Genomic DNA, 26,858 nt, shown 5'->3' with positions numbered 1-26,858 from the left:
ATGCTGTAGGCTAGAGGACTGGAAGCAAAAATTGAGTGATCTTTTTTGGTTTTAGTATTTGGTGGTTTTGGTTGTATTTTATTTTGGTTTGGTGGTTTTTGTTTTGTTTGGGTTTTCATTTTCTGTAAGCAGAAATTCTAAACTGTGGTAGAGGCTGTGGAGACTCCAAATCAAAATGAAAGTGTCCGTAATAAAATTGAAGAATATATAATTGAATTAATGTTTTGATTACTTTTATTAAAAATAAAAAGATATTCACAGATACAGTTTATGAAACTGCAGAATTCATTAGTTAATTTCAGCAGTTTCCTTTTAAAAATGATGCAGAGGCATGGTATTTTCTCATTTTCTTCAACAGTATTTCTTGTAGTCATCACCTAATAGCATCTGGTAAATTACAGGATATTTAAGAAACTAGAAACACCAAAACAATTAAACTTATTAAATAAGCACAGAAAAATTCTTCAAACAAAACACATCACTTCCACCCTCCACAGTCTCCTAAATACCTTATTTTGTAATCTCTGAAATACATTCAGAGTAGACTTCTGATCTAAAGTTAATCTTGCATGTAGATGGATAGCACCTACTTGGAGGCTTTTGAGAGTTATTTAAATGTTGTTCAAGATATTCAATGGTCTGCACCAGATTTTTTTGTCTTGTTGAATAGACCTCGATCAGCATAAAAAAATACATCATAAAAACAAAGTAGGAGTGTAAAAAAAAGTCAAATCCTTTAGCTGATACAGGCATGCCATGCCACGAAAATTTGTGGTGTTTATGCAACAATGGTAAGGCTTTGTGGTCACTGTTGTCAGTGACTGGAGAGATGCGTTTGAAGGATTGAAATACACATAATCCTTGGAGAGTCGGTGCTATTCATCTATTGTGATGACAAAGGTGGTGATGATGATAAGAGTGAAAAATTGAAACCATGTTAACAAATACAAGTGCAACTGCTAATACAAGACAGTCTTCATTGCATTGCACTTCTCAAAGGAAAGAAGTAAACCTGAACAATGTGTAGTATTAATTAAAAAAACCCTTAGGTTGCATGTGCCATTGTATTCTACATTCTCTCATTTGCTGTTCTGTAACTTCTGTCCCAGGCTACAGAGCAGGTATGTTGTTCAGTCAGCCTAGTTGTTAGGTTTCAGGTCTTTTTAGATGTGGTACTACAGCTGGAATTGGTTGTTCTTAACTGACTTAGGGCATGGATTTAATAGTAGGTTGTGATATATAGTTGCTTGTGAGTTGGTCTGATCTTGCCTCGAGATGGGGAGCTTACTGTGTTTGTACATTGTACCTACACTCAGTCAAAGTAATCTTCAAGTGTATGCCCAACTCATCTTTTGTCAAAAGATATCTGTATATATGCACAATCAAAAGAAAAATCTGGAAAGGAAAACTCTATTTGTAGTTTATTTGCAAGGGTAACTATTTTTAATCCGGAAGATAACACCATATGTTCTTTTGTATATGTACTTGATGTTATCTAGTATTAATCAGCTATATTGATAGCATAATGTTGACTGTGCGTTGCCATGTTGAATAGTGGAGTTCACAAGGACAGTATTTTAATTATGTGACAAATTTACACAGTCAGAGTGCCTGGACTGGGTTTTAAACTGATGATAATTTCACTGAAATTAGGATGATTGTATTTAGAATAATTAATGGGACTACTTCCGATTTCTATTTAAGAAACTTCATAATTTCTAAATGACTTTTTAATGTTGTGCAAACAGCTCAGTTACTTTCAGTCACTTAAATATTGAAAGGAATTTTATTTTATGACTTTGGCTCTTACTCAGTGTATTTTTCCTCTCCTGACTTGCTTATTTTTATTCATTGGAGGGAAAACTTCTGGGAATTTTTACTTGAAAAATTACTGGTGGTCTTACATCCCCCACTCTCCTACTTCCTAATGAAAAATGTCCTTCAGGAAACTTACCAGTCCACTAGATTTCTAAAACGTTGTCATTTACATGTTAAAATTTAGATTACTTATTCCTAGCCTCAGAATAGAAAATAATTTACTTTTCTGTTTCCAGTTACAGCATTTTTACTTGGATAGGTATTTTAAAACAAGCTTAGAGTAACTTACATGTATATTAAGTTTCAGAATCTGTCATTTCAGGCTGGATTCATGCTGTGCTCACATCTCAGGATTGTATGGCTTTTGGAGGAAACTTTTTGCACAACCTCAATATTGGCATGCAGCTCAGGTTAGTTGCAGCTCTTCTTATACCTTTTCCTCAGTAAGTAGGATATTATTTTAATAGAAACTTTTCTTCATGCTACCCAGGATTGAATTGGCACAGGCTCTCAAAGAGGCAGTAGTGGCATTTTCAGTTAGAATGTATCAAGCACATACTGTTATTTCACTCTGCACAAAGTTTGTTTTAAAGGCAAAATTAAGGGTATGCAAGAATTTAAGTGAATTAAAGAAGGAGGAAAAAAAAGTAAAGCGAAACTCTACTCTGGAGATTGATATAAGTGAGTAAAACAAAACTGAGCAAGCCCAGGTGTGCGACACTGAGTTGAAGTGAGCATCCTCAAGTCAGCATTGCTCTAAGGGCAGCTGTATTTAGTTTTTGTCCAAGATGTGGAGCTGTCTTCTAAACACTTTGTTTTTATTTATTACAGTGGAATCCTGATAAAATTCCATCTGTTAAAACATCACACACTGGGTTTGTATCCTAGTTTTATGAAGTCCAACTTTATTCTTAGAAGTGCCGCAGTCAAACTTGATAAGGTCAGAGCCTGGATAAGACCAGAGTTCAATCTTGTCTGTGGTCTTGTTGGGATTTAACTATGTGGTACTTGACTTCTTTCATTTATCATGGCCATGGTTATTTTATTTTATGTTGGATATTTTGTCAATTTGAATAATTACATAGTTGAATAGTGGGATTTGATAATTAAAACATTCACGTTTTGTAATATTTCTGTTTGTTCAGGTGTTATGAAATGGAGAAGAGGCTAAAAACCCCAGATCTTTTCAAATTTCCTTTCTTTGAAGCCATCTGTTGGTTTGTGGCCAAAAACTTACTGGAAACATTGAAAGGTAATCCTTATTTTGTTTAAAGAGATGTGTGTATCTGCTTTTACTCTTTCTAAGCTAGAAAACCAGACTTGAATTCCTGTTTGGTTTTGTTAATTTTTTTTTTCTTTAAGCGACTGCTCTAGAATCAGTAGTTCTTGCTTTTAGTGAATGATCATTCTGAAAACTGCTTTGGTGATCAGTGCTTTCTAAGGTAATGTGCACTGTGCAGAAATCTTAGTGCACTTGTTGATTGGTGTAACTAACACTTTGTAGCACACTGCTGGAACCTCTGAACTATTTTCTTAGTGTTTTTTACCCAATGCTAGTGAAGTATCTGGTCAGTGAAAATATTCTAGATTAAAACAGAGTAGTTGAGATTTGGCACAGTACAATTATATGACAACCCAAATAGGATTCATTTGGCATTATCTGAAAAGACCTTGTTGAGGAAGATGGGAAGCTTATTTCAGTGGCATAATTTTTCCACTCAGGCTTCTTCCATATAATTTAAGATGTTTGAGTACTCTTTATTAGCCCTTTCCAACTCTTTTCATCAAATGACACTTTAAATGATCCCACTGACTTATATTTGTGGATTTATTCTTGGTGGCCTCACACCTGAAGGAGGAGGTTTTCTTGCACTTCACAACTTTCTTTGACCTTTTAAGTCAAATTACCTGTTTTCTTCTGATCTTTGTTGTGAAAGGAAAGGTGTCTGAGGGTTTTGTAGAAAAGGTGCATCAGTTCCTATGAATTGCTTCAAACTATTTCTGTCAGTACTTATCAATAGGTATGTCATTAGCCTCTTGTTCTGAACAGTTGCCAGTCCTTTCCAAACTTCCTCACCTAGTCCTATAATTCCTGTGTCTGTATCCATATATAGTTGTGCTTGAGGGAGTGCCTGTCTGATGTCACCTTTTTTTCCTCAAATACCTTGCTCTCTGTCTGTAATCTTAATACTAAATGTCATTCCAAATGTATTGCAAAGGAGAGAAATCAACCTTTAGAGGAGGGTGCTTTGGAAGAGATCCAAGTCTAACATATCCATTTTCTAATATGAAAACATGTCCAGTTCTTGAAAATTACCTGTACTGTGTCTTGGCACAAGACAGACATGGACCTGTTGGAGTAGGTCCAGAGGAAGGCCACAAAAATTATCAGAGGGCTGGAATACATTTCTTATGAACAACAGCTGAGAGAGTTGGGGTTATTCATCTTGGAGAAGAGAAGGCTCGGGGGACACCTTGTTGTGGCCTTTCAGTACTTACAAGGGACCTTTAAGGAAGACATGGCACTTTGGCACACTGTTTAATGGCCATGGTGATGTTAGGTCAATGGTTGGACTTGATCTTAGGGATCTTTTCCCACTAAAACAATTCTATGATATAAGAGGGGAGGATGTTTATGAAGGGTTTGTCTTTTCCCTTCTTTTTTTTTTTTTTTTTTTCCTTTTACCCCCTAGTGCTATGAAGGAAAAGAGAAAATTGAAAAGGAATTGCAATCACTTGGGAGCACCAGCTTTCTTAAGAGAAACTTCTGTAGCATAGTGATTTTCGCCTCTTCCTCCTTTGATTTGGGTGAAAAAATGATGTAAACTGTATGAGGGAGAACTGTAATAATGGGAAGAGTGCCAGAAAATGTTTGGGAAGTGGAAGTGTGCTAATGCAAACCATTTGCTGCATGTATAGGAATAAGCAATAGGAATTCCAATTTCGAGATACATCCCATGTCCCTCTGACTAAAATATTTCTGGATGAAATAAAAATGATTTCTTTCTTCAAATATGTTTTCTCTTGTTCTGTATTTTAGATCTGTTTTGTTCTAATCAACCTTTAGTATGTTGTAGGCTATCCCTAATTCACACAAGAATAAATTTAAAAAAAAAAGATTTTTATGTAGAAATGTTAGAATCGGGATGTCTGGATTTTTTTTTTTTGTTACATCATGTGCACAAATATGGGATTTTATATTTCATTTGCTTGCACAATTTTTCTTTTTTTTTGTGGTGTTGCATAAACGCAACTTTATTGTCTGAAGAGTAGTTATCATTCTGTTGTTTTCCCTGTTTGTGTATTTCTAAATTGGTATCTGTATATATTTTAGAACTGAGGGAAGATGGTTTCCAGCCTCCAAGCTATTTAGTGCAAGGAGTGAAGGCTTTACTTGCTGCTTTAAAATTATGGATGAAAAAAGAAGTAAGTATAAGTGATTTTGTTTATTTTGGTGAGATCTGTTTTGATTTAGAAGTAAGGGTCTGTGTCCTTTTGAAGTTTATTTTTATCTGTTGATGAGTACTGAAAGATCTATGGTGAGTCTGTGCTACTGATCTGTGGAGGAGTAACCATGGCAATTTTATATTCCATTTTGCTAATAAAGTCTTTTTAGACCTGTTAATAACTTCTTGTAGCTGATACTAGTAGAATCTTGCCTTGCCTAAGGTCAGGATAAGAAAGCAGGAGAATAAGCTGATAAGGTGGGGCTGTTTCCTAACAAATCTGTTTATATAGTTGATTCATCTTGGTCTGAGACAATGGAGGGGTGGGATGCTCTGATATTTAGTGTTTTTCAATAATGTCAATGCTCTGGAGAGCATGTTTTGGATACAGCTTTATTGTTGAAGAGTTGGTTTAAATTCAGATGGGGATATTAACTTCAGTTGATTACTGTCCTTGCTGATTTTTAAAATCATTAATATGTTTTCTACACTTGCTTTGCTGGTGCTTCGCTCTCCAAGAAAGCTTCTTTGTTTTGGCACAGCACTGAGTCTGGCCTAACTCCATGTTTTTTCATGTGCCTGAGCTCATAAATGAACCTTTTGGAACCTATGCTTCTGGGAAGTGCTGTTCACTGACAGGCAGTTTGGTTCTGACTGAGCTTATTAATTATATTCATTGCTGGCCATATTGACTTGAACTGGCTCTTGGAGATCTGTTCGGTCTTTCTGCCCTCAAGTTCTCCTTGTTAGAGAACTTAGGTGACAGTTGTGTGTAGAGGTGGATTGCCCAACACTGGACACTTCCAAGATTCAGCTGGACAGTGTGCTGGGCCATCTTGTCTTGACTGTGCTTTTGCCAAGAAAGCTTGGACTAGGTGATCCTTGAGGTGATCCTTGCATGATTCTGTGAGCAGATATGATACTTGCACAATGTTGTATCCATCATAATGAGATCCATGGAACTGAACTTCAGGTGCACATGCACTGGTGGTTACTGAGAGTGGAATCTGCTGAGGTCTAGCCTGTGTAGCATTACTGATTCCAGGTGAACCTTTGCTGGCTCTCTGTAACACCTCTGAGTTGGTTCTCTAGTATCTCTCTGCTGTTCTGGATTAAAGCTATCTAGTAAGCAGTGTACCAGTATTTATAGTATGCTGTGCCTAAACTGTTAAAACCATGTGTGAATCCAAGCTCTCCATCCGTGGCATGGATAATAAGCATGACAAAAAATGAGACTGCTGTTAGCTGAGATCAAACATAGCTTGGATAAATCCTTATTTTAATTCGAAATTGGACCGGCATTTCTCTTCTAGATTGTTGTAGTATTTGTGTCATTTGTATACTGTCTAGGAGCTCACTAAGTAGTTTGCTTAATATTTTATCTAGAATGTGACTTATTTCCTATTTTTCTGTTGAGGAAAACTTGAACTGCATGTGCTGAATGTGTTATTAATGAGTGAGCATTCCCAAACCGCTGGCTGAACAGACACTTCAGTTGTGAAGAAACTGCATAGCGTCAGTGATCTAGTCACAATGTTGCCTGCTGTCCATCAGCTGTCATGTTTTGTTCTTTGCCTTCATCTTTTCTAGCTTCGCTTTCATAAGTGAGCTGGTCTTTTCTTTGTAGTAGGCCATGTACATGATAGCATTGTAGCTGTATGCAGCTGGAGACAGTAGGAGCTTTGTACAGTGCTGTATGATCTGCTCATCTTGGGGACTTCAAACAGATCTGAAAAAGAAATGTCAAATTACAACTCCTCAAATGAGGAGCCCGCTCATGAGGTTTCACATTTGTATCAAGACATATGTCAACTATCTTAGTGAATTGTTTTAAACTATTTGCTGGAGAATTTCAAACTCATCTTCTTCAGTGTGGCAGCGATATCTTCATTCCTTCAGTATTTAAAAACTGACAAATCTTGATTTGAATTCAGTTTCTTCAAGGCTTTTGTCAGTATATGTATCCTCTAATTCCTTTGGTGCAGATCATGTGTGTTAGTTGATCTATACAGTAATGATGATGATCTATCTAGTTGTCTGAGCTTTTGGATTTTAGCTCTGGCTTCCTTATAACTTGCATATACAACAGCTTTCAGATTCAGTTTTTTGCTAATGTTTGATTCATAAACCAGTAAGATTACTTTGGGCAACTGTTCCGTGAGTATGGTGTTTTGTTTTTTTTTTTTAAAAGATGAATAGCTATTGTAAAATAACAATAAAATAAAACACACCACAATGTTTTTGTAAGATGGGATGGCTGTGGGGTTTATTTTTATTTCATCTTCTTTTTTTGTGTGTGCATGTTTTTAAATATTGATATAAATCATTGTGATGTTAGTCTTGATGGGGGGATCAATTTACCTACCAGGACTCTTTTTTTTTTTAATCTGTATTTCTTCATTTAAGGCAAGTTTCTTTTTTTTCTCTGTGTATTTCCAACATTTACAAAAACATTTAGTGACTGAATCATAACTTTTAATCTCTGTTTTCTTTACCTGCAGTTTCAGTCTGACATACTTAGGCTCTTTTGTTGCTACTGTCCTCCCTAGCGCAAGATAATTCCTCTGTCTTAAAGGCTGCGTTTTTTTTTTGGTTTGGTTTTGTTTTTGAAGAAACAGTATGCAGAGACAACTTAAGCCCAAGTTATTTGATAATGATAATAATAGGTATTCATATTTCCTTCCATCCTTTCCTTCTGTCAGACTGTTAGGTTATATAGCCATCTCAATGTGTTCACATATCAAAGTTACTTGGATGGATTTTTTTTTTTTAATTTAAAATAATCACTCTGCCACAACTTAATTGAGAAAGGTTTGATATAAATAGATACCTTTTATAGTGGCAAAATAGTGGAGTGCCAATGGAACTTACTTTGCTCAAAGCGTTACTATAAATCATACTGGCAAAATAAACTATAACTCTGCTATAAACTATAATTGCATTAGGAAGGCTTTTTAGACCAGAGGAACTTGGAAGTTGGTGGGTTTTGAGGGTTGCATCAGTCACTTCCACTTAAATCTTCATGGACAGGAAGGCTTTTGGGAGAGTGAAGTCTTTAAGCAGAAAGGACTGAAAAGTCTTAAAATGACCAGTAATTCGCTGGAAAAATCAGTTAGTGATAGTTAGTGTGTTCCCAAATCCAAATGGGCAGAGGTGATGCTTTCAAAGAATGAACAATAATAAATAGGAAGTAGATAAAAAAAATTAGATGTGAGGCAGATGACTGGAAGAATCTGTGTACTGCTTACTGATTATTATTCTTGGTTTGCTCTTTTGATTGCATTTTTACCGTAGTGAAATTGTCATAGTTTTTAGCTGTTCTGAAGGTCATGCCTAGTGAATTTCTGGAGTGTGGCGCTATACTAATCATTCTAAAGAGAAGAAAGAAAGGCTGATTGCTCTGCTGAGGGGACAAACAAAATTAAGTGGTTGTAAGCATGGCTTCTTTGGATTCTTAGATACACTGATAAATGCTACCTTCTCAAGCTTGAACTGGAAGCTTCAATGTGTGTGTGTATCTGTCCTAGCAGTTTGCAGGTATTATTATAGAAATGAATCTGTTCTTTTAATTTACATTTTATCCCTGTGAAATCGTTTGGTTTGTATTACTTCTTTTATCTGAAAAAAATTATTTAAGTATTTTTTTTCTTCCCCCTTTGCATACAGCTTGTAACAGAACATGCCTTTGAAATTCCAGACAACATTAGGCCTGGGCATCTCATAAAAGAGCTCTCAAAAGTGATTCGTTCTGTAGAGGTAAGAACAGAGACAATCCTATGTAAGCATGCAGAAAAAAAAAATCTTTGAATCAGGGAATTCCATAACAGTTATGCTTCTGATTGGCCATATTCACTTTATAATTTATTTCACAATCATTTAATAATAGAATATCAAGTGGAAAACTGCTGGTAGCTCTAAGCTGTGAAAACTTCAGATAAAATATATAACAAGGATGTTTTCTGTAGTGTTTGTGTTGTTTGGGTTTTTTTAGTGTAGGGTTTTTTTAATGTTTTATTTGGTGAAATTATTTGTAGGCTAGCATTTCTAAAATATTCTCACTTACAACTGCTTACAGTTATTTCTATGAATATGTTGTTAAAAGGTTTAATTTGAAATTCTGTGCATACTCCATTCTCCCGCTCTCTTGTAAATTCTGGTCCAATTTCCATAATTTCTTTTGTTCTTTCTCTTATGCTTTGTTGCTATTTGTTGTGTAGTCAGTGTTTTTTTTCTTTATTTTTATCAGTTTCTCTATACCTGTGTTTTGCTCCTTTGTTCCTTGATGATAGCATTAATTCTCACATTTGCATGTGTAAAGAATAGTTCTGAGAACTCAAGAGAAATGTTTGGTACAGTACATACTCACCCTATGATGCCTTTGTGAATAAAATCTTATGTTTTGGTGGTAACTTCTGGCATTCAGCATTAATATTATTGAAGGGTATAAAAACCTCAAATGGGAAAGAGGTATAGTAGAAAATGTACATAAAATTTAGAGGAAATATGTACTAGTTCTCTAAAAGGTCTAACAATTTTATTTATATAATTTATATTTCATTTGATGAATAAGAAGTGGGACAAATTTGTGGATTTATTCCTCTGAGACTCTTCTGAAATACATGTTTTTAATTAAAGGAGGAAAACAGCAAACTAGTCAAAACTCAGGGAATTCTTGGTGTGTGTCCAACTTCACGGTCTTCACATGAAACAACTTCCCCTCACTACTCCAGAAGAAGGGTGAGGAAACTGCGAGACCATGCTACCAAAACTCCTTCTAATCTGGACATCCTGGAACTCCACACTAGGGAGGTACTGAAAAGGCTGGAGATGTCACCATGGGAGGAGGTGGGTATTAAGATATGCATGAGGAAAACAAAACCAGAGTGGATTTCTAGTCTCTGCTGGAAGGGAAAAGCCTCTAACGTTTGTAGGACTACAGACTACTACTCTTTGTCTTGAGACATGGATAGATTGTTGTTTTGGTTTCTTTGAGTTTTCCTGATAGGAATTTCTTTCTTCTTTGATAGTTTTTAATTTATTTTTTTGTGGAGGTTCCTTCAACCTTTTCATTCAGATGTACTGAATCTACTACCTACTTTAAGTACAGTTTTTAATTAGGACTGATGTAGCTATCAAAGTGCTACTTCAAATCAGTTCTGTCAAGGAAGGGAGATTGCAAAGCCTTAATTTGATGAGGCTCTGAACCAGCTTGCTTCTTTTCTTTCTTTTTCTCTTAGTTCAGGTACTGTAATTTGATTTAGCTTTGTTTTTCGGTCATGTCCCTTTTCCTGTATGACTGTGCCTCCCTACCACTAAGCCTAATGTTGCCTTGGGTGTCCAATGTAGTTCTGTGGACTTTATGGTCATGCTACAAAGGTATCGTGGAGTGAATGAATGAAATGCAGTCTCTTGACTGCATTTTTTTTTCCAGGCTTGATGATTTTATTTCAAAAAACAAGAACAGACATGGGAAAAGGAGTGAGAGAATGAAAATAAGTAGCTTTATGAAAGGAAATAAGAAGCTTTCTGAAAATAAGAAATGCTGGCCAATTTAGCTGGAGGGACTGTCATAATGGGGACTTAATGGTTGTCTTTTTACTGATCTTCATAAGAGCAAGAGACATTCATTTAGACAAAGCAGCCAAACCCAAGAAGCTGAACTTAAAAATTTACTACAAATAGTTAAGCTTTGCAGTTAACTACTACACACAAACATTAAATAGTTTTGCTCATTTCATGCAGAAAAATATTGTTCAATCTAAGTACTGACTCGTTAAAAAAAACGTTACGTTTTACATTTTCCTGGCTTGGCACTGAAATTTGCTTCAGAATACATGTCAAATATAAATTGCTTTGAGCTAAGGAACTTCTGCTTATAGTAGCTTAGTTTCCATTATTTATGTGCTATAAATCAGTCTGGGATACTAGTTCCAGAGACCAGATACCGCATTCAGGAACTGCCTTATCAGTTCCAAGCCCAGCTTTTGGCTTGCCTATCTCTGTTGGTATTTCTCTGTTTTGAATACAGTGATCATTCTTCAAAGGAAACGTAAAAGGAGGATTGCAGTGAAGCTGTAGTTGTTTCAGATGCTTCAGGAGCCTTTCTTTATATCCAAACACGTTTTGTCTGGGCTTTCTTCAGTTGGTTATCAGGAAGGTAACCATCCTGGTGCTGCGTTTAAGCTTTTGTGGACTGCAGAAGAAAAAAAAAAAACAATCGATTTTTTTATCAATAAATAGTAAGGAGCATTGCTTTTATTTCTTTAGGATACCACAAGCTCAAAACTGAATGGGAGATTTAACAAGCCCTTTCAACCATCTTCTACAGTACCTGAATGGCGAACAAAAGACAATGATCTTCGTCTTCTGCTCTCAAATGGAAGAATCATTAGGTACAAAGGGTTGGTTATGGATCACTTGTTCCTAATCATTATGGTCTGGAATATGCTGATAGTTAATAAAATTTATTTTCTGTTTGTGGAGCTCCAAGTTCCCTTTTAGCAGTAAGATTCATGTTAGAAATATAGAAGGAATGTGTTGTCTCGTGTCTGCTGTCCCCTAGTGGAGCCACGTTTATGGAGTGAAGAGGAGGAGGTTCTTTGCGGGTTCCTTTGTTACAGCGTTTTGTTCTGTTGCTTAGTTGGGTTTGTACCAAAGAGAATGGTTCAGAGTAGAAATGGTTGCTTTGTATCCATCTATTAGAGTGATTCTCATTTAAAACATTCTGATGTAAAACTTTGCATCCTTATGGAAATGACGGTTGCACAGGGAGTAAAATGGGAACGTTTAAAATTCGAAATCAAGAGATGAGCATAAGCGAAGGCTGCTGTTGTATCTCAAGAGTATGCTGTAAGTAATGAAAATTGTTGCTTCATTTCTTGTAAGAAATAATGTGGTGTTATTTTCCTGTGATACAGAGATGATAGACGCCCATTTACAGATCGAAGTCTTTACACAGCAGATAGTGAAGATGAAGATGACAGGACAAGATCGAAAAAGGTGACCGTTAAGGTTGAAGACCAGCCATCAGGATTTGAAGGAGAAGGGAATGCAGATGCCCAGAAACCACTTAACAGTAAGCTTGTCTCTAAGTCCTACCAATTGAACATTTTGATGATCTTGAAAAGAGCCTAACTACAATTGTGAAACCTTACTGAAATTTTATTTAAGTATTAGAAGGATAAACTGCTAGACCAGAGAAATAATACTAGAAGTTACGACAAATCGTTTGTCAAATATTATTTGTCCAGCAAAGAAGCTAATAGGCAGAGTTGAAAAGTAAAACCCACCTTCGAATATTAGTACCATCTTGAATACTATGTGAAGAGTGAAGGTCCAACTGATGTTCTGGATAAGTTATTGTATCTTTTGGTTTGTTTGATAATGCACAAATGCTGATTATTCTTGATGAAAGTATACTTCAGTGTGAAAAGTTTATCACTTCATTCACTGTAGAGACTAAAGGATTATAATGTGCAATGAATTTGAAACCTGTCTTCTCTTTCACTTTTCCATTTGGCGAGTCCATGCTTGATCACACGATTTTGTATGTTTTGTTAATGAATAGAGGTTTTCCATAGGAGTTATCAGACATCATTTAGCATTAATAAGATCTTATATTTCAAACCTTTGTAGTAATCTGCAAGGCTGGGGAGGAATTTAGGTTACCTGTAAACCACTTGATCCTCACTTTCCAATACTTTAACTCCTAGTGATGGATGGTTTAATCTTGTTTTGGTCTTTCTGTAGTGTGGTGGGTTGAGAATTCCCCCCAGCATTAAATTACCAGACCAGCCTAGTTGGAAGCAAATGAAGCTGTATTTACAAGCAAAACTACAATCTACAATGAAATATGTACAAAATATACAGTATTTACAATATTTACAGTTTATAATTTATAAACAGTACAAAAGGAGATGCTAATAGTTTCCCACTCCCTGCCCCCTTCTTTACCCCCCTGGACACAAAGGGAGAAGATAAAAGAGCAGAGGGTTTTTTTTGTTAGGATCCTCAACCAAAACAAAGAACACAGCCAAAGTCAAGTAGAAGTCAGTTAGTGTCTCCCAGAGTGAAAAAGCCAAAAGAGAGAGTGAGAGAGATTGTTTACCAAACTAATTCTTATGGTAGATATCTGTCCAATGGGATTGTTTAGAGTTTATACTTTTTTTCCTTTTTACACTCAATAGTAATTTATTTAGATTCTACCACTTTCTATTCATGATTTGTTGAAAATGTTAAAACTACCTAAAACTACCACATGTAGCCTCAAGCCTTCATGCCAAGTGTTCAGCAGTGCCGATCACATTAGGTATTAGTATGATATTAATGTTGAATGCCTGTTTTCATTGCCTATTTGTGATAGTGCTATTTGTGTGGAGTTACAGATTGGTGCTTGACATAGCTCTTCAGCTATCTGTTTAATTATAAAATGTCACATCTTTTTACAGCACAACTTAGAGCTCCAAGGATTTGTATTAGGAAACTGAAGTCAACACTTAAAAGATAACAAGAGTCCTCTAGAGACTTAGAGTTAGTTCCCTTCATTTCCTGAGTAACAATCTGTAACAACATTTGAGTCTGTTGCCAGTGTGGATAAAATACATAATTATTTTTGTTAATAAAGCAATTTGTAATCCCTGTTGCCTGTACTTCCAAAGGTCAGAAAGGACCACATGAAAAATTTGCACAAGAAAGAAGTCCCTTTTGGGTACTCATGGAACCAACAAGGCAAACAGCTTGTTGAGTGAAGGCTTAGGCATGTGTGGTATTTTCCCACTTTTGTAACTAAACTAAGTTTTACACTTGAATCAAAGATAAGTCATACAGAGAAATAGTACCTTTCCTTCAAAATGCTTGCCCTTATTTAGTACAGAATTAATATAGCAGTGTGTAGCTAAATGTAATAAAGCTATTCAGAACTAAAAGCAAGTGTTGAAATGGTTCTTGCAGAGATTGAATATTCAGGCTGTCAATAATATTTTTAAATGAATAGCTAGTTTTCAAACTTCCCTGTTACAGATTATGTAATGGTATTATTTTCTGTATCATGCATGCTGTTGCTTATCCTAGAATCTTGTTTGCCATTTCAAAATGAGCCAAAGGCTTGTACTCTCATCAGAAATTTCTTGGGTTTTTTTTGAACTATAGTAATTTAGAATACTCATTTTATTGTCAGATGTTGAGCATTAGCTTATTTAGCTTAACTTCATATACAGTGTTTTTGGTCATTTATTGTGTTTGGATAGTCCTCACAGTTCTTTCTAATGTTATCTTAAGTTTAGTCTTCCCTAGATTTGGGTCCCAGCTTCTTTTTTATTTGCTTTCTAATAACTTGTCTCAATCTTCAGCTTTCTTCTGACTCTAAAAATAATTTCTCTTGAAATATATTCAATGCTTATTTGGGGGCTTCACCACAATCTACAACAGGAACAAAATTCTTCTAGAATTGCAGTGTAAACAGGGTTATAGGTACCTCTTTTATGGCTTGCATAATTAATGAATTATGAAGAATTGTTCTTTTTATGTAATTTCATATGGAACTGCTGAAAGCAAGCCAACACAGATCAGAAAATAGCTCTGGAATGAAGGCAAGTAAAGTTAAAACATTGGCTTACTTTCAACATAGTTTTATATGAAACTATAGTTCCATATAGTTATGTTGCTTTCTTTATCCACTCCCTTCTTGACATACGTTCATAAATTTTCTGTTATATTTGGCTTTTCTCCAAAAGCCTTTTGCTAGTTAAACTGCACATTGTAGTCTTTCATAAATTTGTACTTAATCAAGATTTCTGCCAGCAGCCTTGATGCAGGTATATGTACAGGCCACTGACCTGGAGTCTTGGATTCCAAACACTTACAATGTGTTTCCTACTCGTGGTTGGTTGGGACATGTGCTGTATTTTAAGAGTACATGCTACTTCATGTTTGAGTTCTTTCATCAATTAAAGTAAACCATGTGGACTAGGTGGTTGATTTGATTGATTGTTGTCATATGCCAGTGTGTTTGATGTCTATTTTGACATGACATTCTCTGATTAGTACTTTATCTTTCTACTAGCAAAAGGCATGTCTAAGATTGGTATTTCCTCTCCTTCTCTTTCTTTTCAGGTGTTGCTGTGATGAAAACCAATGCAAGTATATTCTGTATCATCACAGTAATATTTTAGTCTTCTTTAACAGGTCTGCTTTTTAACCCTGATTAGCAGCTCTGTAGTAGCACAAAACAGGCAGAATTTCCCAGTAAAAAGTAAAATAGGAAGTAACAAATGTGGTTATTTTTGATTTTTAGCTTTAAATCCCTTAATATCCTCTGATTCCCTGTTCAATGTTTCTGTATAACAGCTTTTATTTGTAAACAAGAAAATTCCAGGTTCAAATAGACGAAGTAAAGATTATTTCTAATTAATTCTTTTTCAAAGCCACTTCTTTGACTTTAGCCTATATACAAAAGCAGAAATTGTCCAAGATACCACCTGTGAAGTAGGTGCTCTGAGGGTGAAAAAACCATGCTGCTTCTGCACTTCATTTTTCTTCCTCTGGCTTCATCCTGTCAGTTGCTTGGGAAAAGTATATTGATCAACAGTAGATAATTCATTAGAGCATAAAACAAACTTGACTTATGAACCAGATTGTGTGGATGTGCTTTTGTTTAGACTGTTAAAAACTAACTATATGATTCTTGTTCTGTACTTCCAAAATAATTGTTAAATATTATGTGGTAATAAATGTTGAGTTTTATACTTTAATTTTTCTCTCCACAGTGTTCTTTGAAAGTGTGAAATCAGAACTCAGGAATGGATCCTCAGAGTACTCTGATATTTCTGATTCAGAAGAATCTGAGCCTCATTGCACTACACAGGTATAGATAGAAAAAAGTACAAAAAGCTAATGGAGCAATTAAATATAATTTTGGTTACTCACTACATTGTTGTTCTTCTTAGTTTCTAATAGCATGCAATGGAATAGTTTTTGTGCATGTTTTGTTTACATTTGGGGTTTGTAATGATATATGGACTATCTCAGGAGGTCCTGTAAATCCTTTTTTATGTTTTTAAATTGCACTGAAGAAGATCTTAACAAAACAAGGTAATAACTTTATTACTAGCGTTGAGTCATAGTTCTAATTTAATTGCCTGTTTGTGTCACTTTACAAGTGACAAAGATGAACAAGATGCTCTAATGAATGAAGCTACTGTATAAGAATTTCCCTTGGTGATACGATGCACTTCACTCATTCCAGTTATGTCAAGGATAGTGATGACAGTCTAGAAGGATTATTATTCCTTCATGTTATTATCTTCCACATTCAACACTTACTGAATGTAATATATATTCCATGGCTTGAAAAAAAAAATCATGGTGTTCTCTGTGCTTGTTGGAAATGGATCAGTCTCAATTGCCAAGATGGAACATATGTATTGTAGCCCTGCTTCGCATAAAGGCATATTGAGTCGCATATGGTTGCTCCACCTTTGAGAAGTTCCTGCCCATACAAGCTGTGCCACTGTAAGAGAGGCAACAGCTTGTTATGTCTCTGTTTCTGCTGTGTTCTGGATTTACCTGTGAGCTTCTGTCACTCATCAGAGAGACTGCTTGCTGAAAGCTGTCTCTCATGAGAGCAGGAACCAGCAGCAGTTGACTTCAGGCAGGATGTGTCCTTTTATGTAACAGGCATCAGTTCTGGCTTTTGCTTGGAACTATGCATCCATATGCTTTTCTTCTACTTTGAACATCAAAGAGAAGAATAATTAATGCTCTCTTTAACAAGAATGCAATGATTTGAGCATGGTTTAATGTGTGTGGTGCTTTCTGTAAGAAAAGGGATTTCAGACATGCTTCTTCTGTTGCTGGAGTGTGTACTCATTTGTGTAGCATCTCAGTCATTATATTCAAATTAACAGCATTCTGAATAGTGTATATATCAAAAAGTTGAACCTGGAAGCTTTTAAATTTTTAACTGGACATCAATTAAGGTTGCATATGTGTTTAGGAGGCATAGTGACTGTTTCCTCTTGTTTCAGCAGAAGGATTCCTCCACAGGGGAGTCAGAAAGCTCAGGTGATGAAGAGAAACAGGAAGTAACATCAAATTTCAGAGAGGAATCTAAGGTCAGGAGAGACCTTTATCAAAATACCCAGAAGCCATCCAGAAATGAAACTCCCAGTAAAAAGTAAGCATTTTGTGGGTATTTGTTTATAAACTGTTAGATCTTTTCACAGATATAGTTCTGCTTTATACCAATGTAAAAATCATTCCTTCAGAGAAACTTAAGGTTTTCTTTTGAACTGCTTCATAGTCTTTTAATAGTCTTTTACCTTTCTAGGGAATGTCCTACCTCGACAAGTACAGAAGAAGAAGCTATTCAGGGCATGCTTTCTATGGCAGGATTGCACTATACTACATGTTTACCAGGTCATACTCAAAGCACAGACTGCACAGGTAAAAGAACCTCTCTTCAGGAACACAGAAGCTACCCCAGGAGTCGACATAAAGACAAGCAGCCATCTCAGAACCACAGAACAGTACAATGTGGTAAGTACCCGAACTAATGACACTGCTGCTCTCTGCTCTTGGACAAGCTGCTCAGAATAAGAACTTAAAGTTACACTTGTAGATTTGTAGTCAAGTTTGTAAGTAAATTAGACAAGATGTGTTGTGTTGCTTGGTCGGTGTTTTTTTTCTTTAAGAAGTAAATATTACTTCTGAAATCAAGAGAAGTCATGAGAATACATCTTCCAAATATTGCCGTATTTGGCTTCACTCCTAAAATTCTGCTGTGAATGCAATACATTAAAGGAGATTGTAATCTTGAAGAGGAGAATTAAAAGGTAGTATTTTTTTTGACAGTGGAATTTTTATGTCTGTGGAACACAGACGTCTGCTAAATACATTTTTGGAATGACAGACAGCAGAACATTAATGCTAATCCCCTCAAAAGAATCAAAATCGCTTCTTGGAGCGGAGAGAAAGAGTCATTATGTTGGAAAATGTTTTGCTGGAGAAGAAAACGGAAGAGGATTATAGCTTTGCTGGTGTGAAAAAAATAGACCACCACCAATAAATAAGATGCTAATTCAGAGAACTAGTACTATGCTGATTTTTGTTTACATGGATAACAGGAAAGCCTAATGTGTTGTCATGGACTGTGTTCTAGTGATTGAAGCTGTGTGTCTTTAAATCACACCAATCAGATAAGTAAAGCCAACAAACCCTAAGCAGCAAATCACACAAACAAGTACAGTGCCGTTCCATATTTGTAACTTTATGAAAAAATACAATATAAAGATTTTTAAACTTTAGCGTGTTTACGCAGACCAGGAGCTAAGTACCCACACAGCTGCTTGTTCTCTCCCTCCACCCTGTGGGATAAGGAAGAGAATGGAAAGAGCAGAATTATGTCAACTTACGAATCTTCTCAAAGGCAGCTTAGTAGTAGAAGAAGGAAAAATACAAAGTGTGCAAAGGCAATCACTCAGCATCTTCTGCAAGCAGACCCATGCCCAGCCAGTCTCTGAGCAATGAAAAACTTGGACGACTGCCTTTCTCCCAGGCCTTTTTCTCTACCCCAGTTTTTGTTGCCAAGCATGGTGTTTATACAGTGTGGAATATCCCTTTGGCCTATTCAGGTCATCTGTCCTGGCTATGCTCCCTGCCAATCTCTTGGCTACTTCTAGCCAACTTACTGAGGGGGCCAAAGTGGTGAAAGAGGAAGCTGCAATGCTGTGCAAGCATTGTTCAGCAACATTCAAAACATTGCTGTGTTATCAACGCTGTTTTAGCCACAAATCTAAGATACAGAATCAGAGAATTGTTTTAGTTGGAAATGACCTCTAAGATTGTAGTCTGGCCACTGACCTAACTCCACCATGGCAGCTAAACCATGTCCACACAGTTCTTGAACACCTCTAGGGACACTACCTCCCTGGACAACTTACTCCAAAGCCTGACTACCCTTTCAGTAAAGATGTTTTTCCTGCTATCCAATCTAAACCTCCTCTGGGACCCTCCTCTGGGACTATTGCAGGCCATTTCCTCTTGTACCATCACCTGATACTAGAGAGAAGAGACTGACCCCCACCTCACTACAGCCTCGTTTCAGAGAGTTGTAGAGAGCAGTGAGGTTTTCCCCCAGCCTCTTCTCCAGACTAAACAATCCCACTTCCCTCACCTTTTCCTCATAAGACTTGTTCTCTAGACCCTTCACAGGCTTTGTTGCCTTTCTCTGCCCTTGTTGTAGTGAAGGCCCAAAATGAAACACAGGATTTGAGGTGCAGCCTCACTAGTGCCAAGTAAAGGGGCATGATCATTTCTGTACTCTTGCTGGCCACGCTGTTTCTGATACAGGCCGGAGTGTCATTTGCCTTCTTGGCCACCTGAGCACATTGCTAGCTCATGTTCAGTTGGCTGTCAGCCAACACCCCCAGATCTTTTTCTGCTGGGCAACTTTCCAGCTACTCTGCCTAACCCTGTAGCATAGCACGGGGTTGGAGTGATCCAAGTGAGGGCCTAGCAGTTGGCTTTGTTAAAACTCACAAAACTGACCTCAGTCCATCCATCCAGCCTGTCTAGATCTCTTTGCAGAGCTTTCCTACCCTCCAGCAGTTCAACATTCCAGCCCAATTTAATGTCATCTGCAAACGTGCTGAGGGTGCACTCAATATTAAGTACCTCAACGTTTTCTTCATTTGTGACCACTGTATTGCCCCCCGAATCCAACAAAGGTCAGAGATTCTCCTTAGTCCTTCTTTTGTTGCTATGGTATCTGTAGAAACATTTCCTGTTCTCTTTGACAGCTGAAGCCAAATTAAATTAATTTCCGATTGGGTTTGACCCTTCTAATTTTCTCCCTGCATAGTCTCATGACAATACTGTAGTCCTACAGAGTGGCCTGCCCCTTGTTCCAACAACCATACACTCTGCATTTTTCCCTAAACAGCAACCAAACCTCTCTAGTTAGCCAGGCCAGCATTTTTCCTTGCTGACTCCCGTTTTGGCACACGGGGACAACCTGTTCCTGTGCCTTTAAGAGTTCCTTCTTGAACAGTGTCCAGCCTTCCTGGACTCCTTGGCCTCTCAGGACTGCCTCCCAAGGGACTCTGTCCACCAGCCTCCAAAACAGGCCAGTCTGCCTGCTCAAGTCCCAGGTGGCAGTTCTACTGACCCTCCTCTTTACTTCTCCACCAATGGAGAACTCTACCATGTTGTGATCTCTGTGCCCAAGATAGCCCTCAACAAGTACTTGTCTGGTCACAAACAGCAGGTCTAGCAAGGCACCTTCCCTAGCTGGTTCTATAACCAGCTGTGTCAGGAAGTTATTCTCTATACACTCCAGGAACCCCTGGGTTCTCTAGGAACTCTATAAACATCCATATGGATGGTTAGAACAAAATTCCTTTCCATACATATGTCAAACTCTGTGTGTGGGTGACAAAGATGGAACTGTGCTCCTTAGCTAGCACACATACCCACAAGGCCTGTCAGCATACATCTTCAGTGTGTTGTACCTGAATAGCACATCAGGGGCTAGAAACAGTACAGTCAGTAACGCCTGAAAATTTAATGTCTGTGTATGAACTCGTGACACAAAGCCATGGTAGAAGACTGTAGTGTAAAAAGGAAGTCTGCCATCTTCAGCATCAGTACTTTCAAATTTGAACAATACATTTTGTCTGACCTTATGGATTTTCAATTAGGTGTATTTATTCTTTGAGATTATTTTACCCATCTAGTGTATAGAACTAAGCAGCTCTGACAACTTTCGGTTTTTATCTAGGAAGTATTTTATATTGTATTTTCCTTTCCTGTTTTAATTTTGGAGTTATTGAAATGTTTAACTAACTTAGTATTCCTAATTATTGATTTTAAAATTTATGCTTGTTTAACTTCTCTTTAGGTAGGTCTGTGAAGGAAGAGGAAGGAGACTTGGGGACTTCAGCTTGGGCTCAACACCTGAATGAAGCTTCAAGGATTATCCCTCTGGTAAAGCAATAAGTAAACATTTTGAACACATTTTTTTAGTAGCAAAAATAGCTATCATGAAGTTGTAAGTACAGACAGCATGGTGGACAGGTCTTTCTATGCTGCATATCCAATAATAAATATTTCTGGTACGTGTTGTGTTTTTTGACAGGCCTTTTTCATTGTTGTTGTTTTGACTTTTAATTAAATTATTTATTTCCTTTTCCAATTCTCTGCTCTCATGGTGGCTAGTATTTAAGATGTTTAGGACAATATCTTAAAAAATAAAACACATATTCAGTCTAACTGTGGAAGGTCTGTATTGCTTATTCCTTGCTACTCCCAATCTGATCTCCCAAGCACCAGAACGAGTGGAGCCTGTTGGTAGCACTTACAGTAAAGATAATTACTTAGGAAGTGGGTACTGCCAAACTAATACAACCTTTCAACAGCTGGCAGGTAGGAATATTTTTGCTTTCTGATGTCCAGATGGAATCCATCAAGGAATATGTAAATGAAAGGTTGTGTGTCTTACAGTGATCTTTTTTTAGTGTTTCTAAATTTGTCTATATTAGAAAATTAAACAGAACAATTAAAGCTGCAAAATAACGGTGCTATCTAATAGCTGTATTTTAAATGAATGCTTCGTAGGTGTGGGGTTTTTGTTTTTTTTTTTGTGTAAGGGTATCTAGCTGCAAGATACTTCTTATAGTTTGCACTTCCCAGTTTAGCATTTGTTCTCTCATCAGTTGAATATTGAAAACAAGTTGCCTGTTCTAGTAATTAATGGTTATGTTATGGCTTGCTATAGTGCCCAGTTTAATCAAGAGCATTTCTGTTTGTTTTGATCATGGCAAACTAAAACCTAGAAGTAGAGAAATAGAGTACACTGCTATGTGTAATTAATCCATAGCATTGCCCGTAAGTGCATATGAAAAAGCTTGCACACAGATACTGTGTTGTATCTTGCTTGTGAAGAGGTATCTACGTTCAAAGAAATAATGGGATCATAAAGTGGTCAGACGCTGGTGGCAGTGAAATAAAGATATGGCAGTACAATTAGAAAAACTGGAAGTATTTTCCCAAACTACAACTTGTAACCAGAAGGTATTAACTTCTACTGTTTTTCTTCATTTCCAAACTAGGATACAAGTAAAACTCAAAAATGTATCAAAAAAGAGAGCATATCAGAAGCCAGTCAGAAGGTTCAGGAAAACAGAAATACAGTCCACAGCAACAGCTTGAGTTTTCAGCACGGCAAGTGTACACGAGACTCCAATCTAAGTCAAGGAGAATGTCGGCTGAGTGATGGCAGCCTTAGCCCTGACCGGCCATACGGTGAAACATCCTTGTCTGTACCACTTCATCCAACAAAGAGGCCGGCATCAAATCCACCCCCTATCAGCAACCAGGCGACTAAAGGTGATGTTTATCCTCTTGCGCAAGTGGGGGGAAAAACCCTAGGAATAGGAGCTTGTAAACATCAAAAGAGCTGTTAGATAGAGAACTGGGAAAAGGGGACAGGCTTAGACCTTGAGGAAAAATAAAAAATAGACATCATGTGGGCCCACAGATTGTGGCAAAGAATGTATGGAGATAAAACTGAGATGTGAAACTTTCATAGTTACTGTTGCACTTCTGCAAGTGTATTTGTTATTCATTTTGTTACAGGGAACAGACACATCATTACTCTGAAACAGTAGCCTGAGTCAGCTTTGTTTATTGTAGCAAAGGTTTAAAAGCGGTGGTACTTCAGAAAACTGTGTGATCGTAATATGGTTTGTTTTTTAATTTCTAGTTCATTTTCTGTCATTTACTCAAAGGAATAATTTACTTGAACAAAATTCGGTAAACTCAGTTTAGGTTCTCCCCTACTTCCATCCATTGCCCTTCTTTAGGCTGCGAATGTATGTAAATAATGTAATTGCTTTATGCTAATGGCATCCAGAGTCTAGGGAAAATAATTCCTTGGGTGTTTTTACAGTTCTGATTCCCTGTTTGTTTGCTCCCACACAGACAAATGAAGAGTGGGATTTTTTTATTTTTAAATTTAAACTGATTGAGGTGAAAGTCTTGCCTGCTTCAGCTTGAAAACTGGGTTTCATCTCTGTTCTACGATGATAAAATTTTCTTCTGAAAATCCTCATGGAAGTACTTGATTTAATTTTTCAGGCAAACGTCCAAAGAAAGGAATGGCAACTGCTAAACAGCGCCTTGGGAAGATCTTGAAACTGAACCGGAATGGCCATGCACGCTTCTTTGTTTAATGTAGCTGCTACTTCTACTACTGCTGTCTTTCCTACACAGACCAGTGTTGAGGTCAACAGAGCCTGGAGCTGCTGTTATTCCTCTGCTCGAAGCAGACTTGCATGTACCATATAAAACACTGCCTGATGAACAAAAACAAGAAAGAAAAAAATGATAAAACAAAACAAAAAAAAAAAAACCAACCCAATGCTGCATTTTCACTGTGCCACACCTGCTCAGCAATAACCATACGGGAACGGGGAAATCTTCAGAGAGACATGGACTGTGAGATAGAGTCTCTCATCAGGGCTTGAATATCATTTGTTGCTGGTAGTTTCTGACCTAATTAATGAGTGGAAGATGATGAAGGTGGTTTATCAATAATTTATTTCTGATAGATTTTGACAACTTTTAAATTCCTTTTAAAAACCTATTTATTTGGAAGACTTTTTTTGTGGGGGTTATTAATTTAGATATAAGAATGTGAAAGTTTTTAATAATGTTTTGATAATGTATGTTTGGTGCAGTGGAGAGCCACATTAATTGTGATTAGTCTGGACTCCTAAATTTGCTATTCAGGTTATAGTCTTAAATAGGGATGAGATGCATTATTAATTATTTTTTAAATTAAGGCATATGGAATCTTATTATTTTCCTGCTTTTTGTAAGCTATTGGCTGGGCTTTTGTTGACTTGCAAGTTGTGTATTCTTTGCCAGCTTGATTATTTTTTGACCTGTCCTCTTTTAATACAGATTTATTTATTTGATGAACTAGAAGAGACTCCTGAAGTCAGAAGAGTCGTCTTCTGTCAGTCCAGTAGCTAACTTGTTTTAAATGGCACCCCTTTCCTCCAAACTGGAGTGCCAACTTTTCCTCCTGATAATCTGTCTGTGATGACTTTCTTCTGTAAAAAATACTTCCTGAAATTATATTTGTACAGGTTAATTAAGAGTTGGTACAAAGGAGGGAAACCTAATACAACTTTTTGGACGAATGGGGACATCAGTTAAGATGAATGTTTCTTCAGAACAATTACTCTGACATAACTCATAAGATTTACATTGCAGTCTCAAAGTTTGGCATATTACTTAATGTAGCATAGAAGATACATTAAAACACATTTTACTGGAGTCAGGAAGGCAGGAGAATGTGTGTTGCTTTCAAAGATGGGCAAGACAGCCAATTAGAAGTCTTAACTGGTGCATATATAAGCATTAAGTAGCTTACTGGTATCAGAATGATCATTTGTGTCAGGCTTCATCCCGAGCAGATAGCAAATGCCGATTCTGAATTATTGTAAATAATTTTGATTTAAAAGCTGTATTTTTCTGTAATATAAAATTAAATATTTAACTTTTGGGGAATGGGAATGAAGGCAGAAAGGGGGAATACTTTTACTTGATTCTGGAAAAAGGGCATTTTGCAGGGTCCAGCCAAAATGTAAACGTTAATATGCTAGTGACAGTGATGTTGTTGGTTGTTCAGTTTTTTGTTTGGTTGTAAAGAGGAAAAACACTCAGGCATAGCTGTCCAAGTAATTGAATTGATTTAACTTTCCATACCAGTTTTTCCTTCCTCCATACTCTATACTGGAATCATTTGTTCTTGTCATTTAAAAACTGATGTAATTGGACTTTCCAGAATATTTGTGCAGTTATTTTTATCTAGGCTAGATTATGAGTATCTTATCAATTTTTGAAGAATTCTGATACCAGGTGGTTTTAATTGTTGCAGGGTCAAAACTATATAGCACCATGTTACCCTGTATCTAAATTGAGAAACACCAAAACGTAATGCAACTGTAAATAAGTCAGGTAGCTTCCACGGCTTTACTTCCTCTGGAGCTTGAAAACGATAACTTCAATGTGTTTTCGCAGCCCCTCTTTTACATTGTTTTGACTTGACTTTACAGTTTTGTGTGTGTGCTTATGGGTGCATTTTTTTAAGCTTTTTTTGTTTGTATATGATTTCACAAAAGCATGTTTTAAGTCCTTTTTTTTTCCTGTTTAATTAATGCAAGAAATTGACCTTGTTTAAACCTTTGGGAATGGAGGTAACAAAGGATTTCTAAAAAGCAGAAGATAAGCTAAGAGGTACTCTACAGGTGCTGATAGTGACTCTTAAGTACTTGCAGTTCTCAGGTGCTCTGTTTTCCAGGTGGAAATAGTTAAAAGAGAATATTTTAACTGTCTTCTAATATGTTCTCACCAAAGCAAGTCAAAGAAATAAACTGTGTTGTCAATACTAGTTAAAATTATATACACATATAAATACTCTCTGTGCTTAAGCTTGAGTAAATGGATTAATGCCTACCACGCTTTGGAAACTGTTTTAGCTTTAGCATATCGAACCAATCTGTTTCCTTCTTATTGGCTGCATACTTTTTAAGAATAGAAAATTCCAGTTTCAGGCAGCAATCAAATTCAGAGCAGAATGAAGAATGAGCTCTCTTTCCGTAAAGGCATATATTTAAGAACACTTACCTGAAATGGAAGTATGCCAGAATAGAATCTGAAGTAAGGAATTTTATAGTGTGGAGTATGCTTCCTTGTTCATATCACTGGTTTATACAAAGTCTCTTTTCTGATCATCTGCATTATTTAATCTGTATCTTATTATTGGAACACAGATGTGGCTGGACCCATACATATTATTTTTTCTTGGGTTTATTCTTTCTTTACTTTCTACTTTTTTCTCCCAAGTGGCTCTCCACTGTCATGAATTTGTATAGTAAGTCTCTTCACAGGCTGTCAACAGGCATACGTTCATTCCCATTTTATTCAGATATGTATGCTTCCAAGAGAAGTTAATAATAATATTCCACCACAAAACAAGTTATTTAGAAGAAATAGTCATGATGAGCAGTATTTTAAAACAAACAAAAAAAACCAACCAACCAAAAAACCCCAAAAACAAAGGGAAAAAACTCTTCTGGTAGCTTATGAAGATGATGTGGTGACCTCACTTGGTTTGTGTATTTGTTTGTAGGGGTATTTTTCTAGTGTTCTAGATGAAAACACTACTGCACCAATCTTTCTGTAGATGGACTGAACCTTATGTTGTAGTGAAGAGAAAAAGCCCTATTTTTTTGCCTTGCTGTTTGACTTGGGGTGTAAGAGGAAGGGAGTAGGGAACACTGACTGGACAACAAAGAGAAATAAGCCTGTTATGGTAACTTCTTTTCAAGGATAATCTTTTTTGAAAAGTCAGAGAATTTGCATTTGGCATAAAATTTAAAACTTTTTTTCATAAACAGAACAATAGGGGTTTTCCCAGTCTCTGGGTTTTGACGTATCTGCAATTGGGGAAAAAAAAAAAAAACAAAACCAAAAGGAAAAAAAGATGAAAATGGAAAGACCACCTAGAAACTACATCAAAGACTCTTC

At 36.6% G+C, this 26,858-nt stretch overlaps 1 protein-coding gene across 1 annotated transcript in view; it reads left to right on the top strand.

Annotated features, from left to right (window-relative positions):
• KDM7A (lysine demethylase 7A) overlaps positions 1-23,882 on the top strand; it is a 51,102-nt gene extending 27,220 nt beyond the window's left edge. Inside the window, exons 8-20 of the mRNA XM_054386523.1 lie at positions 2,141-2,228; positions 2,964-3,070; positions 5,153-5,244; positions 8,931-9,020; positions 9,900-10,109; positions 11,532-11,656; positions 12,182-12,339; positions 16,028-16,125; positions 17,288-17,436; positions 17,590-17,798; positions 21,160-21,245; positions 22,370-22,646; positions 23,397-23,882. Of these exons, the coding sequence (XP_054242498.1) occupies positions 2,141-2,228; positions 2,964-3,070; positions 5,153-5,244; positions 8,931-9,020; positions 9,900-10,109; positions 11,532-11,656; positions 12,182-12,339; positions 16,028-16,125; positions 17,288-17,436; positions 17,590-17,798; positions 21,160-21,245; positions 22,370-22,646; positions 23,397-23,491 (1,784 nt within the window). The 3' untranslated portion in view covers positions 23,492-23,882. The remainder of the gene's footprint in view (positions 1-2,140; positions 2,229-2,963; positions 3,071-5,152; positions 5,245-8,930; positions 9,021-9,899; positions 10,110-11,531; positions 11,657-12,181; positions 12,340-16,027; positions 16,126-17,287; positions 17,437-17,589; positions 17,799-21,159; positions 21,246-22,369; positions 22,647-23,396) is intronic.
• Positions 23,883-26,858: the final 2,976 nt, after the last annotated feature.

The sequence above is a fragment of the Indicator indicator genome, chromosome 14 (genome assembly GCF_027791375.1).
Source record: "Indicator indicator isolate 239-I01 chromosome 14, UM_Iind_1.1, whole genome shotgun sequence".
Taxonomy (NCBI): Eukaryota; Metazoa; Chordata; class Aves; order Piciformes; family Indicatoridae; genus Indicator; species Indicator indicator.
Note: the sequence above shows the minus strand (reverse complement) of the source record. Positions and strands in the feature narration are given on the sequence as shown.